Source organism: Capricornis sumatraensis, chromosome 23 (genome assembly GCF_032405125.1).
Source record: "Capricornis sumatraensis isolate serow.1 chromosome 23, serow.2, whole genome shotgun sequence".
Taxonomy (NCBI): Eukaryota; Metazoa; Chordata; class Mammalia; order Artiodactyla; family Bovidae; genus Capricornis; species Capricornis sumatraensis.
In genome coordinates this window covers 18,906,406-18,927,235 of record NC_091091.1, presented here as the reverse complement: position 1 = coordinate 18,927,235, position 20,830 = coordinate 18,906,406, and the positions used below count along the sequence as shown (strand labels likewise).

The following is a 20,830-nucleotide window of genomic DNA, read 5'->3' as shown; positions in this document are numbered from 1 at the left end:
TGTGTGTGTGTGTGTGTGTGTGTGTGTGTGTGTGTGTTGTAATGCTGGGGAAAGATGCTGCATCCGCAGAGGCTAGAACAAACTGACATTCCTTGGGGATCCTGTGTGGTCCTGGAGAGGACCAGAAGGTCAGAAATCTGTCTAGAGGATCCCCAAGGCTGCAGGGTCACCCTCCACACCTGTTCCCTCTGGACCTCCTCTCTGTTCCTTTGCCTTGTCCTTCGGGCATTTCTCCTGTAGCTGTTACCCTGGTAGCAGCCTAGGTCTGAGAATTTTAGCTCCTCTCCTTTGCTTTTGGGTCTGAGTCTTGAAGTCATCTCCTTTCTTGCTCTCTCTCCACCTTTAGATTTGAGGACAAGGTCTGTTTTAACTTTTATGAACTCTTGAATTCTTGCAAATCAGAATGTGATGTAAGTGAAATTTCCTGGTGTAAAGTCAGTCATTTGCTGTGTGACCTTGGGCAAATTACTTAACTTCTCCGAGCCATTGTTGTTTTCTATTAGGAAAAGGAGGCTGTTGATACATAAGGTCTCTGGTTCTTGTGAGGACTGAAGATAATGTATGGGAAGTGCTTAGTACATTGTGAGGCCTGCTAAATGAGCGCCATCTTCATTATGATAGGATCAGGAGAAGAGTCTTGTTACTGAAGTCAGCAAACATTTAGGGAGCCAGTAGCTGCCCTGGGTGTTGAGGCTCCAGCTGGGAGTGAGCAAGCCCCACTCTCAAGGAATGTACCGTTGAGAGGATGGGGCAGGGGACATGGAACTGTAAACTCTGGCAGCAGAGTGGGGTCATGGGGGAAGCTTTGGGATTAGAAGGCCTTTTCTCAGGTGAAGGAAGTTCTCAGAGAATAGACTGTTTTATGAGGGTACCTTGGGACCCATCAGTGATTGGGTCAGATTTTGCCAAGGGGAGGGGCAGGTGGCCCGGACAGGGAATGCATGAGCGAAAGGCCTACAAATGTGAGTATGCCCGGCTTGCTGGGCAAATGGACCAGTTTGCTCCAGGGCTGAAACATGCCGCGTCCAGGGGGATGTGATGGGACTTGAGGTTGGGAAGGGTCAGGAAGGCCTATCTCTATCTGGATTTTTTCTTTATAGACTTCAGGGTTGGGACCCAGGAGTGAGTTGTCAGGTCTGAACCTTGCTATGTGCATGACTTCTCAGAGAGGGAAAGGCTGTGAAAGCCGAGGGAGTCTGTGTTTTCAACAGACAGGCCGCGAAAGAGCCATTTGAAGAGGAAAAGCACATCCTGAAAAGAGGCTTTGGGCAGACTCAAAATAACTGTGGCAAATGCTCTGTCTAATCAATATGGGTGTCATGCAGTATCAGAGCCCGAAACAGCGGCTTCTTCCGAGTCTGTGAAATTTTTATAGACCGCAGCTGTGCATTCGTTTGTCTTTTGTCCTCCAGGCAGTTTCTCTCGCAGCCTGTGCAGCCCAGCAACTTTATGATCATGTATTCCATACCTCAGGGTCCAGCCCGTCTCCTCATGTGGGAAGAAATTGTCACTGGTTTGCTGCAGGGACTTCTGGGAAGAGGCTGAGCAGGCTCTAGAGCTGTTGAGGAAATGGGTTCACCCAGAGGGTCTGTGGGCTGGTTGGGCTGGTGGGGAAGGGATGCTGAATAATTCACTGCAGAGGAACAATTGAAATCCAGGGCAAGGTTGGGGCTGTGATGGAGGAGGCCTGGGAGCTCGTCTCTTTGTAGGGCCCAGACTCAGGGGACCCCGTCATGGCCAATATTGTTTTTTCTTCCACTCAAGGACCTTGGCTTTCAGTTGGTTTTTTTTTTTTTTTTTAATTAAAAAAATCTTTTGGACTAGAGTGTTTCAGACAGTGTGCAGTGCACGTGGACCCCACTTCTCCCCTCGACCCTGGACACTTGTATTCCAGGCTTGCCACTGATGCTTCTTGTGGGTGTAGGATGCAGAGAGGAGAGAGAGGCTTGAGGATGGTGAGAGGGCCCTGGGAAGGCCTGCTGACTTCTGTTTTCCTCCAGGTCCAGCACTTTTCCCTACTCTTTGGGCCCTGGGGATCTACGTTCCTGCCTCCTCGATAAGTTCCCTTGCCTCCTAGCCAGTCCATCCTCTGCCCTAGTTCCCTGCCAGTTGCCAAGGCCTGGGAGGCCCTTGCCTTCTCCCAGTTTAGTCGCCTGTGTCTGGAGCCTCCTTCAGTGGGGGCGGGTGGTTGTGACTAAGGAAGACTGCCCAGGGCACCCTCAGGCTTATTGTCTGGGAGCCTATTTGGAATTCCAAATAGTGATTGGGTGGTGGCTGCAGTGAGAGGGCTCAGGGGGCCAGACAGGAGCCATGTCTGCCGCCGGGGCCTGGGCTGTCTGGGCAAGACTCTGGTCTCCTGCACTGGAGAGCCGCAGGGATGTCAGCTTCTGGTGAGGCTCGTGTCTCCAGTAGCAGGTGTGCTGGGCTTATTGCTGGGCTCCGAGCGGCTGGTGGTGCTGCCCGGTGTTGCCACTCCATCGGACCCGAGACTCACTTTCCCCACCTGTAGAAGGGGTGACGGCTGCGGGTTGATGGTGAGGATTAAGTGAGAGCATGCATGTAGAGGACCTGGAGGCTCACTTGGCACATGTTGGGTGTCTTGCCGTCCTTCTCCCTCTGGGGAGAGTGACACCTGCTAGCTCTGGGTTTTTACCAGACTTCTCTTACTCTACGTGTGTGAAAATGCTTTGTAATTCAGACATTAGGTGAGGTGATTGTTATTTTTATTACTGGAGAAGCTCACGCTGAAGGCTTGAGGGTTCAGGTGGGGCAGGAGAGAGTGTAGGAGGAGACAAACATGTGAGTGTTGGCCAGGCTGCACGCTGGGTTCTGGCTCTCAGAGTGCTCCTTCCCTGGGCCACCCCACGTCCCTGAGGATCTGGGGCGCAGGTCAGTGTTCTGCAGGGCCTCTCTGCAAGGTGGACAGCTCTGAGGCTAGATTGCTTAGCTGTTTAGCCCCTCTCTGCCATTCAGCAGCTGTGGGGACCGTGGGCAGGTTATGGGGTTTAATTCACTCACTCAACAGATAGCTGTCTCTTGAGTGTCTGCATGGTGCCGAATGAATAGTCCCGGCTGGAAATTGAAACCACCCCTTTCTCTCCGAATTTAGTCCAGCAGGGGAGATGGAGATGAATGACACAATATGAGAAGAATCATGTAATCGCAAACTGGGATAAGTGTGACTTCTGAGACTCCCATTTCCTCGCCCGTAAGATGGGGGTGCTAATAGGACCTGCTTCAGAGGGTGGTCCCGAGGGTTGAATGTGGTGATGCTGGGAGAAGCACTTTGCACTGGGCCTGGCAGACAGCAAGTGCCCAATAAACAGTGGCATTATTGTTATTAGGGTGACAGAGAATTGCAGGGCCATGAAAGGAACTCGGGCACCACTCAATGCTGGATCCCAGCACAGCCCTACCCTCTCGCCAGGCATCCTCTGGGGGCTCTGGATCCCCAGGGAACACTGATGGACATGGAGACCGGGCTGCCCCTTCTGTGGTGTCCCCTCCCTGAGGCAGGAGGCTGGCTGTGGTGGCCCAGGCTGCCCGAGGCTGCCAGCAGGGGTGGCCGTGCTCTTTGGGGGCTGGCTGATGGGCGGCAGGCGGGGACAGGCAGCCCCCACATTATTGGGAGCAGACGGGAGCTTGGCGGAGTTGCCGCCTCCAGTTCTGTGCCGGCATTAGCAGCTCGGCAGGGCTCTTGCTTAATGGGATTTTCTTCCCAAATGCTGTAATTATCACTATACAAATACTTATTACCCAGAGCAGATGACGGCCGGGCTTTGGGCAGTAGCCAGGGAGCTGGGATGTGCTCGGGGTGGAGAATTGGCTCCTCTTTTTGAGCTCGAGACCCCCTCCTCTTCTTTCTGGATCCCAGCCTGCGGCAGACAAACAGCTGTTGGGCACCTGCCGTGTGCAGAGTGTCTGGAGTGGTCCAGGGTACGGACTCGCTCCTCTGGGAGCTTGCAGCCTGGAGGCTGGAGAAAGGTCTGTCTGTGAAAGAACAGATGTGTAAGGATGCTCACAGGGATGCAGGATGCAGAGCACAGCGGGCGACCAGGGCAGCCTTGGGTGTGAGAATGGTCTGGTTTGAATCTTGGCTTTGTCAGCTACCACTTGAGAAAACTCAGCCGGTTCACGAGTGACTCAATTTCCTCATCCATAAAACGGGAGCATTTACCTTGTAGGGCTGTGACTTCAGATGAAATAGTGCACGTAAGATGGTTAGAATAATGTTGGCATGTAGAAAGTACTCCATGGATGTCAGAGATGAGGAGATGGAAGTGAGACATAGAGGAGAAGATGAAGCCCTGCGGGAGGTGGGATTTGAACTGGGCCTTGAAGGTTGGGCAGGAATTAGGTGGGCTAGTGGTAAAGCCAGGCAAGGGAGTCTGGGGGCATCCAGAGGTGAGTGCCGTACATTTGGGAAGGAGAATGAGGAGCAGACCCAGCTGATGGGGTGAACGTTCATGTTGGTGAGTTCTGAGAGGGGAGACTGAAGTAACAGGTGGGCACACGCCACGGGAATGGGGAGCCATTGGAGGTTATTATTATTTTTTTTACTGTTCAGTGATGTTTAATAAATCACCATGGCCCAGTTTTAAAATATTTCCATCACCCAAAAAGATTCCTTGGTTCATTGCAATTTTTTATTTTGTTATAATTTCAAATACCAAAGAGTTGCAACAAAAGAATATCCCTTATCCAGACTCAGTTGTTTGTACTTAGCCCACTTTGCTTTATCATATGTTACACACACAGACACACACACACACACAGACACACACACACACACTTTGTTTTTCCTGAACCATTTAAGAGTAGATTCGAGACATAACTTTTTTCCTCTAAATATTTCAGTGTGTATTTTTCTAAGGACAGTAAGGCTATGAAAATCAGAAAATTTAACACTGGTACAATATTATAATCTACTCTGTGGTTCATGTTAGAATTTCATCAATTGTACTAATAATGTTTTTTGTAGCTTTTTTTTGTCCAGGTTCAGAATCCTGTCCAGGATCACACAGGGCATCTGCTTGTCATGGTTCTTTAGTTTCCTTTAATTTGGACCAGTTCCTTAGCCTTTCTTTTTTTCGACCTTGACATTTTGGAAGAATACTGGCCAGTTATTTTGTAGAATGCCCCTCAGTTTGGTTTCGTCTGCTCTTTTCTCATGATTGCATTCAGGTTACACATTTTTGCCGGGAATGCTAAACAAGCAATGTTGTGCCCTTCTCAGTGGGTGATGTCAGAAGATACATGATGTCAATTTGTCCCAATACTGGTGATTTTAGCTTTAGATTACTTGGTAATTCTGTGTCTTCTTGGCTTCTCTGCTCAAAAGTTACTATTTCTCTTTTGTTATTAATAATTAATTTGCCAGCAGATACTTATACATGTAAATATCCTGCTCATCAAACTTTCATTCACTAGTTTTAGTACCACTGATGAGAAATTTCTGACTCCATCATTTTCTCTCTATGTATTACCTGGCATTCTACTGTAAGGAAGAACTGCAACTTCTCCATCTGTTTGTTATTTATTTATAATAGTATGGACTGCAGATTATTCTTTTACTCATTGGGTTATAATTTGTAATAATGTTAGTACATTATTTTGATGTTCAGCTGCTACTGCTGCTGCTAAGTCACTTCAGTCATGTCCGACTCTGTGCGACTCCATAGACAGCAGCCCACCAGTTGGTTATGGTGACTGCGATTTCTGACAGTGGATTTTCTATCACTGCTGTGTTTTTATTCTTTTAAAAAACACTTTTATTTTTAAAACAATCTTAGGGACTTTCCTTGTGGTCCAGTGCTTAAGATTCTGTGCTCTCAATGCAGGGAGCCTGGGTTCGATACCTGATCAGGGAACTAGACCCGAGCGCTGCAACTAAAGAGCCTGCCTGCCACAGCTAAGACCTGGCGCATCCGAATAATAAAATAACACAAAACAAAAGAAGAAAACAAAGCAATTTTAGACTGTTAGAAAATTTGCAAAAATAGTAGAAAGAATTCCCATACACCCTTTATCCAGCTTCCCGTGTTAACATCTTTCTTAATCATAATTCCCTGATCAAAACCAAGAAATTGACATTGGTACACTACAGTTAGCTCAGGTATAGGCTTTATTTGCATTCCGTTAGTTTCCCCACCAATGTCTTTTTCTATTACAGGATCAATCCAGGATCCCACATGGCATCTAATTGTCATTTCTCCTTAGTCTCCTTCAACCTGTGATAATTCCCAAGTCTTTCATTGTTCTTTATGATCTTGACACTTATAAAAATAACTAGTTATTTATTTTGTAGACTGCTCTTCAGTTTGTGTTTGGTGTTTTCTGTTTTGTCAAGAATGCCACCAAGGTGATGTATTCTTCCCAGAGCATCCTGTCAGAGGTGGGTGACTTCGATCTGTGTCATTGCTGGTGATGCTGACCTTGATCTTTTGGTTAAGATGGTGCCTGCCAGGTTTAACCACTATATCGTGATTTTTACATTTGCCATTATAAAATACTTGGGAGGAGATACTTTGAGAGTATGTAATATCCTTTCTGTCCTCAAATTCTCACCTACTAATTTTAGCATCCATTAATGGATGTTGCCTACAACCATTACTATCCAATTTTGCTTTTCTATTCCCTCATTCCTTCTACATTTTTTAATTGTAATTCTTCTGTAGGGAAGAAAAAATCTTATTTCTTTTTAAGAAGGTGGTTTTCTTGATGGGTGCCTTGGGTTTCGAGTTTCCAGAGGGCAGGGACTATGTCTCATGTATCTTTGTATTTCCATCTCCTGGTGCATCGTAGTTGTTCCAAAAAATGTGTTTAATGAATTTTTTTTTAAACCTGTGGTAGGATATTTTATGATCCTGATCTTTACTTTAGGAAATGTGGTCATTGTGGTAGGCTGAATAATGATCCTCTAAGATGTCCACATTCTAATCACTGGAACCTATGAATATGTTACCTTACTGGCCCAAAGGAACTGGGCAGATGTGATTAACTTAAAGATCTTGAGATAAGAGATGATTTTAGATTATTTTGGAGGGCTCAACAAAATCATGGACTTCCCAGGTAGCACAGTGGTTAAGAATCTGCCTGCCCATGCTGGAGACAAAAGAGATGTGGTTTTGATTCCTGGGTTGGGGAGATCCCATGGAAGAGGAAATGGCAACCCACTGCAGTATTCTTACCTGGAGAATCCTATGGACAGAGGAGCTTGGAGGGCTGCAGTACACAGGCTCACAAAGGGTCAGACGTGACTGAGCCACTGAGCACACACATGGAGCAAAATCACAAGTGTCCCTAAAGAGAGGCAGGAGGGTCAGAGTCAGTAGTGGGAGAAATGTGGCGATGGAAGCTAGCGGTTGGACTGATGTGAAGGGGCCACGAGCCCAAGAATACAGGCGGCCTCAAGATGAAAAAGGAAAGGGGGTCGATTTTCCCCTAAGGCCTCCAGAAAGGACTGCAGCCCTGGGAGCATCTTGACTTTAACCCAGCGAGATTGATTTTGGACTTCCAATCCCCAGAACTGTAAGAGAATACATTTGTCTTGTGTCTAACTGGACTTCCCTGGTGGCTCAGACGGTAAAGTGTCTGCCTACAATGCAGGAGACCCGGGTTCAGTCCCCGGGTCGGGAAGATCTCCTGGAGAAGAAAAAGGCAACCCACTCCAGTATTCTTGCCTGGAAAATCCCATGGATGGAGAAGCCTGGTAGGCTACAATCCATGGGGTCGCAAAGAGTCGGCCACGACTGAGCGACTTCACTTCACTTTGCTACAGCAGCAGGCATCTACTATAGTCCTCAAAGGGTCTGGAGGGCACCGTAGAGGCCAGGGAATGAGAGGAGGCAGACCTGGGCTGAGGCTGAGAGTGCAGAAAGAGCAAATGGGACCATCATGAGTGACCCCATGGCCCAAGCCTGGGAGAAAGATCTTGCAGAGTACGGTTGGGGAGGGTGACTGATCCTTGAGGAGAAGCCGTGAAATTGGCTTCTCTTCTTTTGTTTGAATTGCCAATAAAAACTATGTGAAAAAAATAACCCTAGAGGTAGGAACAGGGGAAGGTGACTCTGTTGAGTGTTCAGAATGGAGAGACAGTTGGGAGGGTCTCCTGGGGAAGTGGTGGAGTCCATGAGGGCAGTGGGACAGAGACGTCAGAGGAAAAAAGAATCTCCTGGGAAGCTGGTGTAAATGCAGATTCCCAGGCCTGCCCCAGAGGTGTTGAGTCAGCAGGTCTTAAAGGCAAAGACCATTTTGGTGATTCGGCGGTGGGAGGAGCTGTGAAACACTAATCGGTGCCGGGGTTTCCTGGTAAAGAAAGTGCATCCGTTGAAGGCAGGAGGACCGCCCAAAGGGCAGCTGGAAGGGAGAGCCACCAGGGAGGAGCTGGGGAGGAGCGAGAGGAGCTTTCATTCTGGATTTAATGCAGGGGTCCTGGCTCAACGTTTGTGATTCCCACCTGGGCGGCGCAGCTACTGCCAAAGCTGAAGAAGGCGTTTGGAGATGGGGCGGGGGAGAGGGTTAACCGTGTGGAGAGCAGCCAGTCTGTCTGGGGACGAGGGCCAAGGAACGCTCTGGGGCTGGGACTGGGGGTCACTGGCAAAGCTGGGCAGAACGGTTTCCCGGGAGAAGTGGAAGGCGGAAGCAGATGGTGGGGAGCGAGTAGGCGGTGAGGCAGTCTGCGGGAGCAGAGAACAAGCTCAGGCGCTCCGCAGGAAGCCGCTCAGAGATGTCTGCAGAGAGGCTGGTGGATGGGAGTCCGGGGAGAGGGAGCGGGAGGCGACTGTGGAAAGGAGGCCGGGCCCTGGGGAGAGGGGCGGGATCGACCTCTGCCAGGCCAGAGAGCAGCGGTGGAGGGCATCGGAGGGAGTTGTGATGGTGCTGGTGGTCACCATCCACAGCCCTTACTTTGTGCGCAGGCTCCGACCCAGATGCTTTACTCAGCATCCACTTTCACTCCTCATAACCGTCCTGGGAGGAAGGCATTACAATTTTCCCTCAGTATCCCGAGGGACTGGTTCCAGTACATACACCCACCCACCACCACCAAGGTTCCAAAACCCCCCACGCTCAAGTCCCTTGTGTAAAATGGTGTACTATCTGCATATCACCTACTCACATCCTCTCCTGTACTTTAAATCATCTCTAGATTACTTATCATACCTAATGTGAGATAAATACGATGTAAATAGTTGTAAATAAAAATGTAAATGACATTGCTTTTTGGAACTTTCTGGAATTTTTTTTGTTTTGAATACTTTTGATCTGCAGTTGGTTGATTTTGTGGAGTTGGAACCCCCAGAAAAGGGGAATGAAAGCAGGCTGCACTTAACCACTGCTTGCTAGATGAGAAGGTTCAGAGAGGTGGAGCCATCTGTCCTGGGTCAAACAGCCAGCTGGTAAGTGGTGCTCTGAGACTCGAGGCTCTGAGATGTGCTTGTAGTTAATGTTTTTTGGAACTTTGTTTATTTTTTTGGTTGCGTTGGGTCTTCGTTGCTGGGTGCAGGCTTTCTCTAGCTGTGGCGAGTGGGGCTACTCTTCGCTGTGGTGTGTGAGCTTCTCACTGCGGCGGCTTCTTCTGTTGCAGTCCACGGGCTCTAGCTGTTTAGCTGTGGCACACGGGCTTGGCTATTCCACTGCCAGTGGAATCTTCCTGGATCAGACTTTGAACCTGTGTCTCCTGCACTGGCGTCGGATTCTTATCCACTGTGCCATCAGGGAAATCCTGTGTTTAATTTTTAAATTTGACAATCCATCTTGATAAAGCCTGGCTTTATTCATTCATTCATCACACATTCATTTAGCACCTACAAAACCTCTGTCAGGGCTTAGCCCTAGGGCATAAAGGGGCCAAGATTGATTCCTGCCTGCATGTGTTTACTGGCTGGAGCCAAGTTGCAAGCTGGCATAGGGGGGGTGTTCCGCTTAGGGGCTGGGGAATGCCGGCAGTTGGTGCTGCAGGTGAAGGTCAGGGTCAGGGAGTTAGCTGGTGGGTACCCTCTCAGGGGCCTGGGGAGAGGGGGGAGACGGGGCTTGTAGGTGCTGGACGTGGAGGCTTGGTGGCTGGAAGTGGGGCCTGGCTCTAGGGTTGTGGTTTCAGGGCAGGCCACAGACCTGAGAATGGCATTGGCAAGAAGAAAATTGGACCTCAGTAGTGAAGGCACTGGGGTGCACTTTGGGCCTCAGAACAGAATACACCATGGAGTTGGGATTAATTGCTGAGCCCTGATCACCTCCCACCCATTAGGGCAGCTACTATAAAAAACCAGGAAATGACAAGGGGCAGCGAAGGATGTGGAGAACCTGGAACCCTTTTGAGTTGTTTCTGGGAATTTAAAACAGGGCAATTGCTGTGGAAAACAGTATGATGATTCCTCAAGAAGTTAAACATAGAATTACCATACAATCCAGCAAGTTTGTGTCTGGGTATATACCCAAAAGAATTGAGAGCAGGGTCTCAAAGATATTTGTGCACCCATGTTCATAGCTGGATTATTCACAATAGAGTGAAAGTAACCCAAGTGTCCACTGATGGATGAATAGATGAACAAAACCTGTAGACATGCAATGGAATATTATTCAGCCTTAAAAAGGAAGGAAATTCTGACATATGCTATGCCATGGATGAACCCCGAGGACACTGTGAAATAAGCCAGGTCTCCTTATCTGAGATACCCAGAGTAGTCAAATTCTCAGACAAAAGTGGTTGTCAGGAGCAGGGAGTTCGTGTTTAACAGGTGTAGAGTTTCAGTTTCACTGAATGAAAAAGTTCTGGAGGTCTGTCGTACAACAGTGCAAATGTACTTAACATTACTGAACTGTGCACTTAAAAATGGTTAAATGACAAATCTTGTTATATGTATTTTATAGCAATTAAAGTTAAAAAAAAAACAAAACCCAAAACCCAGACCCTGGAGTCAGACATGCTAGGGTTCAAAGTCTTACGTTCTCAACCTACTTACCAGCTAGCTGATCTTGAGCCGTTACTTAAATGCTTTATGTCACAGCCAGGTGCTATTATGAGGCTTAAATGAGCCCCTTGCTTGTGACAGCATAGATATCACTAGTCCTCAAGCCAAGGAAACAAGATGGGAGTCCAGGAGTCTGGGCAGACCAGGATGTGTAGCAGATCAGCTCCGGTGCAGGGCCCCTGACTTCTCATCCTTGGGGTTTCTTGATTCGTCACACGGTGGAGGGCGGCCCCAGTCCTGGTGTTAGCACCAGGTCCGTGGGCTCCACTGAGGGGGTGGAGGAGCCTCTGGGTCATGATCCACTGTGGCTTGAGGACTATGGGGAAGGCTGGGAGCTGATGGGAGTATGTGCCAGGCCTTAGCTGCGATGTGTGGGCAGCAGCCAGGCTCCTTGGGCAGGATTGTTCTTCTGGCTTCTACTTAGTGAACACCTACTGTGTGCCAGGCACCCTCAGAGGTGCTGACTTACAGATGTGGCCTCTGCCTCTCATAGCCTGTCGGAGGAGGCTCCTGTCAGGGAGGAGCCTCGTATTAAACACGTGTCTAGATCTGGGGGAGGAGCTAAGTGAGTGTCTTTGAGGAGGTGGTAGAGAGGAAGGGACGTTTGAATTGAGGCCTGTAGGACATGAGGGCTGAGCTTGCTGTGGGTGTTGGTGGGGAGGAGGAGAGCAAAGGCCCCGAGACAGAAGGGCTGGTTATTGAAAGTGGAGGAGCAGGGTGGCTGAAGCTAGGGGGCTGGTATTTTTCTAACAAGTGGACTGAGGGAAAATCAGCCTTTTAACCTGTGGGCTATGGAGCGGTTGTTGGTGAAACAGCAGTGTTCTCTGTGTGTAAAGCTTTCCTTGCTGGATGCCCATCTGGGGAGAGTATTTCATAATTAGTGTCAGTTTTCTTTTTCTTTTTTTTTTGAGTCAAGCAATTGAGAAACATGGAAAACCCACCCAACCCAATGCTATTGGGATATGTCTGTTTTAATGCAAATTTATTCTTGGATTCAGGAAATACCTACTGAGACATCTCTCAGATATCAGGTGCATGTACTGTGTTAGGCCCTGGAGATAATAATGAGGAAACACTGACCGCCTGTGTCCTCAGGAAGCTTATACCCTCATGGCGGGCGGGGGTGGGGGTAGAGACATCAGTCAAGGAACCCCCCAAATCCATGTAAAATTGCCCCTGATGGGGGCTGCAGAGCAGAGGGAGTGCCCTGTGGGCATGTGTGGGGAGGCTGGACCAATTGGGAGGATTTAGTTAGTCAAAGAGGAAGGAGGGAGTGTGTAGGCAGAGAGAACAGCAAATTCAAAGACCCTGGCATCCGAGGGCACCAGTCGGAATAGGGAACATGGGGGCGGCCACATGGGAGCTTGAAGTCCATGTTAAGGAGATTTTGTCTTGATTCCAAGAGCAATGGGGGTTCATTGAAGGGCTTAAGTGGGGAGTGACATGATCAGATTTGCATCTTGAAAAGATCACTCTGGCTGTGGCCTGGAGAACAGATTGGAAGGGAGCCAGAGGGAATGACGGGAGCCCGCTTGTGTGACCCTGGGCACTCCATGCAGCCTATCCCCCCGCAGGTGGGGGTGGGGGGCCCCTCCGCTGCTGTGGGGGCAGCAGCTGGGCAGCGAAGTTCTTCCTTCCCTGGGTTCTCCCATTTGACTATACAGACACTCAGGGCTATGGATTTGGCCAGGGTAGGATTTCAAAGGAACTAAGGAATACAGTCCCCCAGCCTCGAGGCTTGTCTCATTCACAGAGTGTGTGTGTTCAGATTTTGGAGACCTGGCAGGAAGGGAACTTAGAGGGCGCTGAGCCTCCCCACCACCACTGTAGATTTTGGCCCTTGGTGGGGGAACCAGCTCCAGGAGTGGCTGTCCCCACCCCCACCCCCCATCCCCGGCGCCGTGAGAAATGCTTGTGAAGTTCGAGGAGCCCCCAGAACACCCCAAGAGGGGCCCAGGGTGTTTATTCCTGCAGCTTTAGGAAATCCAAGGGTTTCTTTTGGTTTATCACAAACACCCAGACGCTGGGGATCAGATTCTTGTTTCCTGAGAGGATTCAAGAAATCCTGGTGTGTTTTTGTTTTTTCCTCGGTAATTTTGCTTTAGAGGATTTTCTCCAAAATCTTTTACCACCGAGGTTTTCCTTTCAGGTTGAGACCACACAGGAACAGATGGGAATCAGGGCCATTTGCCACTGGAGTGTCTTTCTTCCTGGTGAGAAGGATCGGGGAGGAGGATGGATGCAGACTCATTACTTTTGGAAGAGGGAGGACCATCTCAGGGCATCTGCAGCATCTGGGGGTCTGCAGGGCAGGAGCAGCTGGCTCTTCCCTGCTCAGCGTGGTCCAGCTAGGCCAGCACCAGCCTTCCAGTGGGGCTATGGTCCCTGTGGGAAACAAAACAACACCAACAGTAGTAGTAAGAGTAAGCACATCAGGCAATATTGATGGAGAGAGCGTTTATGTACACCAGGCATGCTCTTGGTGCTTTAGAAGTAGTCAAGTCATTCATTTAAACCTCACCACGTCTCTAGGAGGTGGGTGTTATCATTGTCTTCATTTTACAAATGGGAAACCTGAGGCACAGAAAAGTTGAACTTTGTGCCCAGGGTCACACAGCTAGCGATGGTAGGGCAGGAATTTGAAGCTGGATAATCTGGCTTTGAAGCCCGAGCTCTTAGCCACCTGACAGTGTTGCTTGGGTAGAGCCCGTGGTCTTATCATAGGGCCCCAAGATGTCCTATCTAAGTTGTTCTCAGCTCTGTCCAAGGCACGGTTGCTCAAGGTGAGGAGTGGGATAGACAGAATCCAGCAACGCCAGACGTTGTGATGAAGGGGAAAGAGCTGGACGTGCAGTGGCCTAGGTGTGATTTGGTCCCAGCCCCACTGCTTATGAGCTGCGTGGCACAGGGGAAATTTCATCACCAATTTCTGCCTCAGTTTCCTCATCAGCAAGATGGAGAAAACATGATTCATCTCGTAGGCTACTCTGTGTGGTGAGATGAAATGAAGTATGCTTAGAGGTGGCTCAGAGCCTGCACGCAGAGGTGCCCAGTAGAGAGAAGTGCTGGATGTGGGCTCTGGCGGCCGGAACCTTGCGGAGCCCAGGGTAGCGCTGCATCCTAACTTCTTCCTGAGAAGCGAGGCTGGGAATTGCCCCCAGAGGGCTCACCCCATTTGGCTGCTCTGGATGCAAAGGTCTGAAGGTCACAGTAGCTTCTCTGTTTTTTCCCAGGCGGCTTGCTGGGGAGGGGTCTCCATGGCAACACTCAAGGACCACCTGTTATAGGAATCAGGCACTGGCAAAAAATGACCTCCTTGCCTCATTCCAGCAGCCTGTGCAGAGGGTTCCAGGGGACGTGGCCTTGCCAGGTTGAAAACTCAATCCTGGTGGGCCGCCCGGTTGAGGGGAGAGAATGGGGACAGTGGAGGCCATTCTGTCAGGCTAAGTGGCCATTATAACTTCTTAGGCTGCAGCCTGGGACCTGGAGCCCGATGAGAGCCGCGCCTGCCTCGCAGGCTGCCTTCTTGAGGGCTCTCCCTTGAGAAGAGGCACTCAGTTTGACTCTGGGTTAGACAGCGAGGCAGATGGGGGAGGCCAGGAGGGGTGGGCGGACTTCTGTCCACGTTCTTGCCTGGAAGCCCCCAGCAGGGCCTCCAGAGAGAGGCGCTGTCTGCTCTGCTGCCTGCACCACCGTCCTCGGCCTGCCCCAGGTCTTTTCTGGACTGGGAGTGGAGGCGGGTGCAGGAAGTGAGGAGGAGAGGCTGGAGTCCACTGATGGCTGAGGAAGGCGCCCCGGAGTCTGCTCAGTGGAGCCTGGTGCGAAGGCGAGCAGAGAGGCAGACAGATGCCAGCATCACCAGTCCCCTTCAATCCTCCTCCACAGCCTGCCTGCGTGTGGGAATTCCGTCCTCAGGGATTCTAAGCTCCATTTGGGCTCTGCCTGGTTCAGACATGGCTTAACATCTGTCTCTGCTTCATTTTGCCGTCTGTGAATTGAATAATTATTGTAGGCAATTGCCTGATGAACCATGGTTGCCATGAGGAGGAATGAGTGAATGATTGTAAAATTCAACAGATTTCTCATGATCTTTGGCTGAGTAATTCCGTTTCCAGGAACGTATTCCTCCCAAATGCCCACTGAACTTTATGTGGTATTATTTATTATTGAGCAATATCAAAACAGCCCATGTGTTCCAGTAATAAGTACTTTACTTGATATATCCAATGAAGGGGATCCTTCATTTCAATCAAAATCATAAGTGGAAATTGAGCAGGGAATGACATTGTAGAAGATGTGTATACCATTTACATCTCACTCACTGTTGTATCTTTAGAACCTTGCAAAATGCTTTGTGAATAGCAAGTCTTCAAAAAATATTTATCAAATTATCTCCACAATATAAAACTTATATCCAAAGGCTTGAGGGAAAATATTCCAGAATATTAACAGGGGGTTCTTTCTGGCTGATGAGCTTATGTATGATTTGAATTTTTTCTTTATTCTTCAGGAAATTGAAAAAATTCAATAAAGTACACATATTGCTCTTATTTTTCAGTGCCATAACTTGCCTATTTTGTTGGCTTAAAAAAATATAGATCTCTTAAAAATTCAAACAATGTAGAAAAAAGGAATGTGGCAAATCGCCCCCAGCAAACTCATTCTCTCATATCGACCTCTACTTATAGCCTGTGAGTTTTTACATAACGGGGCTCAGGGTGTGCAAGCTGTACTGAAGCCCTTTTCCCAAGTGCCGCATTAAGGGGACTTCCCTGGTCAACATAAAGGAATCTCTTCCATTTTCAGTGGCTGCAGGGCATTCAGTTTCACAGAGGCACTGAAACTTAACGAAGTGCTGCTCTGTCGCCCTCCACTTAAATTTCATATTTTTGTGCTTATAATCAAAGCTAACATAACTTTATAATCAAAAACCTTGAGGTTTGGGGTTCAGGGATGAAAGTTTCAACAGTTCCCCCCGCTTAAAGGAGGGGACCAGGTTTCAGGGCTTCAAGAAGACATTCTCATTGTTTGAAGCAGAGTCATGTTACAGAAAGAGCAGCAAAGAGAGGCTCAGAGGTGGCTGTTTCAGGGGAGAGAGCTTAGTTCAACAAAAAGAGTCTTTTACTTTCAAAAGAACTCGGCTCGAGTGGAGAAGGCATCCCTAGCATTTAGAGCAGGAAGGGTACTTGGACAGGCCTCCAGACCCTCAGAGAGATCCTGTTAGAAAAGAGGTAAGGAGCAGGGAACGAGTTTTTCCAGTTGCTCTGAAGGATCAGGAGCCAGGCTCAGGGGAAGGGCAGAGAGAGCGATGGGTTGAATGAATTACCGGCTTGTCAACCTGGGGAGAGACCCTGGCCTGGTGGGAGGAAGAAGCCCAGGCTCCAGGGTCCGATGACCACTGGTGGGGATCCCTGCTCTTCCATCACCAGGTGTGACCTCGAGAAGGTACCGCACCTGAGACTCTCTCTTCTCATCTGTAAGACACAGTGACTGCCTTCCAGCGTCTTGTGAGGGTGCGCACAAAGCCCAGCTCCTGAAGTGTGTGGAAACCAATATCACCTTTTTGGTGGAAGCAACTCTAGAACATCACACTTCCAAAACACTTTTAGGAAAGGGAACTTGGTGTTTTCCAAAGTAGCTTGGACTTGGGTTGGGACAGTGGCTACAGCTGGAAACTTTGACCAAAGTTGGTAAATGAGGAGACTGAGCTGCGGGTAACTCTGTGTGTGTGTGTGTTTGTGGGCACATGCGTGCACGTGCGTCGGGATGGGTGCTCTTGGGTTGTTAAGTGTGTCAGGGACCATGATGATGGTGAGAAAGAGGAGGCGGCCGTGTGACTGGGAGCACGGAGCTGCACAGGAAGACAGGTTAGGTGTGAAAGTGACAGCTGGGTTTGGGGCTGGGCCTGAGTGAGAGTCTGCTGTGTGTGGCTCCGTGGATGAACTCTCTTAGAGTGGAGTGCCGGACCCCTGGAGTGGCCTTCCTTTCCGATGCTGGACGGGGTTCCCGTGAAGAGGAATGGCCTGCAGAGGCTGAGTGAGCTTTCCTGGGAGGCTGGGTGACAGGGGGAAGGAGGTGAGGCCAGCCGGCCTCTGAGGTGGGGTCCATGTCCAGGGTGCCCAGGGCGTGATTGGGGGGCCGAGGGAGGACCATGGCCTTGGGAGGGAGGAAGAGCTGGAGGCCAGGACGGTATGAGGGGAGGAGACACTGTAGTCCTGGGATCGGGGCCCCTGCCTAGGCCTTGTCCTCCTGTCCCCTCTGCAGGACTGGTCTCAAGCAGCTCCTGTCCGGAGCCACGCTGGCTCCCTGTCTGTCCTCTGCTTGGTTTCTCAGGCCCGCTTCTATCGGGACCCACCTTCCCCCAGTCCTGCTTCCCAGGGCTCCCAGCCTTCAGCGTCTCCTCCCCTGACAGCCGCCCGTTCCGGATTTCGCCTTCCCTGGAATGTTCGCTCCGTCTCTCTTGCGGCGCCTCTGCCTTGTCTTTGGGGCCTCAGCTTGAGTCCCACTTGCTCAGCTCCTTTAGTGTCAGGGCCCTCTCTCCTGTCTCCTGCTCTGAACATGGATGACTCGTGGGGGCCAGGCCCGCCAGGTGATGGTAGTGGTACCCCCAAAGAGGCCCTTTCCACGTGTGGGCCACACTCTTTACTTGTTTATGCCTTATTTTAATCCTGTGAGGTAAACAGTTATTATCCCCAGTTTACAGATGAGGAAACTGAGGCTCAGTGGCAATTCTGCCTGAAGAGCCTCTCTAACTAGCTGATTTCCAAGTTCTTTCCTGTGTGAATGTCTTGTCTTTTCAGTGAGACTGAGCTATTTCAAGGCAAAAGCCATGTTTTGGGGTTCTGGAGCACTCCCAGTAGTGAGCCTGGGCCCTGAGTGTTCCTGTTGGTTGAACACCTGCTGCAAAGAGGTCTTAGTTTATTTTTAAAGATTTATTTATTTATTTTTTGGCTGCCCTACTCAGCATGAGGGACCTTAGTTCCCTGACCAGGGATTGAACCCATGCCCCCAGCAGTGGAAATGCAGACTCCTAACCACTAGACCACCAGGGAAGCCCCCCAGCTTGCTAGGACAACATAGACTTGGGGTCCTGGAGCTTGACAGGAAAGCACGCAGTCTCATTGGGGAGATGACTGACTTGAGCCATGTAGAGAGGCAGCCTGGAGCTGAGCGCCGGCCTGAGGCCCACCGTGGGCAGCTCACCCTCTCCTTCTCTCCTCTCCTCCACCAGGGAACTCAATGGCAACAACATCACTCGGATCCACAGGAACGACTTCGCGGGACTCAAGCAGCTGCGGGTGCTGTGAGTCTGAGATGCGGCCCCTTGTAGCCTTTCTCCTGCCCTCCCCGCTCGTAGTGGTCTCACGGTAGAGCCCTGGCTGTGGACTGAAGGGCTGTAGGCCAGCGGGGCCCCGCCCCTGTGTAGTCAGTCTTGGGGTGACGGGAGCAAGAGGTCAAGGTGCTGCCAAGTCCTGACCCAGAGTGGCCACTGCCTCACACATAACTGAGAAAACTGGCTGAGGAGCGGGTACCAGTGGTCACTGCCTGGCAGGGTCTGTGCAGATGGGTCTGCCTTGTCCATTGGCTGGCTGCTGGGGTGAGGCAAGACCAGGTCTGCTCAAGCTGCCATAGCAGAAGGCCACAGACTGGGTGGTTAAACAAGAAAAATTAATTTTCTCACAGTTCTAGGGGCTTAGAAGTCTAAGGCCAGGATGCCATCGGGGTTGGTTTGGGGAGGCCTCTGCTCCTAGCCACCTTCTTGCTATGTCCTCAAGTGGCCTTCCCTGTGTGTGTGCACACAGACATCTCCATGTCTCTTCTTATGAAGACACCAGTCCTGGCAGACTAGGCCCTCATCCTTAGGACCTCATTAAGCGTTCATTCTGTACCTGAAGGCCTTACCTCTAAACAGAATCCCAAGAACTTCCATGTGTGAATTCTGGGGAGGAGAATGGCCCTATGCAGTCTATAACAGTCTCCGCAGCTCTTTTGAACTTGTGCCCCAGAAAGACTTCCCAGCGAGGCCACAGACCCCTTGATTTGAGGAGGAAGTTACAGGGGGGCAGCTGAGGACAGAGGCGACCCCTTCAGGTGGCTGGCAGTGGCAGACATTGGAGGTGGCAGGTATGGCTGTGTTGGGCTTGGCCACCAGCCAGCAAAGGAGTTATCCATGACACCTGCCTTGTCAGGCTGGGCAGGGGTGAGGAGTGAGGGGAAGGGGTGGATCTCTTTACCTCTCCTGCTCTGAATGTCTCAGCCTGCAAACGCAGGTGTGCAGAGAAGAACTGCAGTTCTTTATTTTCTCTACTTCAACTCAGTTTCTGCTTTGAGCCAGTTTCAACATCCCACCTGGCTGGCAAGGAAATTCATTATGGTCCTAGGGTCCCTCATTCTCTACTCCCGGGGTGATGCAGGGGTCCTGGCCCTAGCTCTTTCAGAGCGATTGACTTTGTGGCTTCAGAGATCTTTGGAGGAGCTGGTGAGCCTGCGGTTGATCCTCTCTGGGATCATAGCTGTCTATCACTGTGGAAAGGGTTTCTGATTCTCCAGAACCCCTGACTCTGACCCCTTCCCAGGAACCTTGCAGGCTCCAGGAACCTCCTCTGAGTCTAGGGAAGCCCCCTTTCCATCTTGGTGTTACCCCTCCCCTCCACCCCGCCCCCAGCCTCCAGCGTAACCTCCTCAACAGCCCAGGTGTTTGGACACAAAGCAGAGGAAGAGAAGTGTCTGGTAGCAGCTTCTGCCCCTGCCCTGCCCCAGACCTCATCTGAGGCCCTTGTGGGACCCCATAAGCCACCTGCTTGAGGGGAGGGAGGGGAAAACATGGGAGAAAGACATACTCGATGAGCTCAGAAATTACCGTGCAGCAAGTGATCTGCTGGTGAAAAATGCTGCCCTGTCAGCCAGATGCTCTGGGTTTCAGGGCGCGTTGGCGGTGAGGAGGGGCAGAGTTCCCCCAAGCCAGGTGGTTCAGTTGGCAGCAGATGTGGCCAGGCGGAGTGGGGGCGCTGGCAGAGGGGGTGTCGTCTGCCAACTGCGAGTGTGTTTGCTGCATGTGTGGGCTGTGCCCAGTTGGGACAAGTTCCCTTCCCCCCGCTACTGGTTGTTTCCCCCTGCTCTGCCCTGTGGACGTGTGCCCTCTGGGCCAGAGAAGGGCGTACACACCAGGAGTGCAGAGCTAGCCCCTGCTGTCTGGGCGCCGGCTTCCCTGAGCTTACCTCTGGAGCAATGGCCTAATGCTCTGGTTCCCCATGGCCTTCTGCCATGCTAACAGCTTCAGAGGGTCAGTACTGGTCAGGGCTGGAAGCACAAATTGCTGAGTGTGCTGAGGAGCCTGTGTTGGAAATTTGCGGAGCTGGGGAGAAGTGTTAACTCAGGCCAGAGCTCAGGAATGTGCGGTCTCCAGCACTGTTCCTATTTCACTCCCTCATGCCAGCTATTTCTAGGAGTCCTTGTCCACCACCCTGGAGCTGCCCTTGTCTCTTTGCTTCCCCAGGCAGCTGATGGAGAACCAGATTGGAGTGGTGGAACGGGGGGCTTTTGATGACATGAAGGAGCTGGAGCGGCTGTGAGTATCCATGGGTGCTGGCTCAGGAGGGTGGTGGGGGCTGGCAGAGGGGACTGCAGCAGGCTGAGCCTGGTGGGAGGAGCCAGTGCTGCACGCCCAGCCTGCCTTCTGCCTGCAGATGGGGGCTAGGGGCAGCGGCAGCGTGGAAGGGGTCACAGCGTCACTGTGAGATGATGGTAAAGACAGCTGGAGAGGTCCCCACCCCACATTCTAAACACAGCGATCTCTGCTGTTTTTCCCTGAAAATACGTCATGGCAAAACATCAACACAGTATAGAGGAAGCAAAATTCC

The 20,830-nt window shown here is 50.6% G+C and overlaps 1 protein-coding gene across 1 annotated transcript in view; it reads left to right on the top strand.

Annotated features, from left to right (window-relative positions):
- The window catches only part of SLIT1 (slit guidance ligand 1), a 169,908-nt gene that overhangs the window by 1,542 nt on the left and 147,536 nt on the right, over window positions 1-20,830 (top strand). Inside the window, exons 2-3 of the mRNA XM_068961341.1 lie at window positions 18,202-18,273; window positions 20,467-20,538. Coding sequence (XP_068817442.1) covers window positions 18,202-18,273; window positions 20,467-20,538 — 144 coding nt within the window. The remainder of the gene's footprint in view (window positions 1-18,201; window positions 18,274-20,466; window positions 20,539-20,830) is intronic.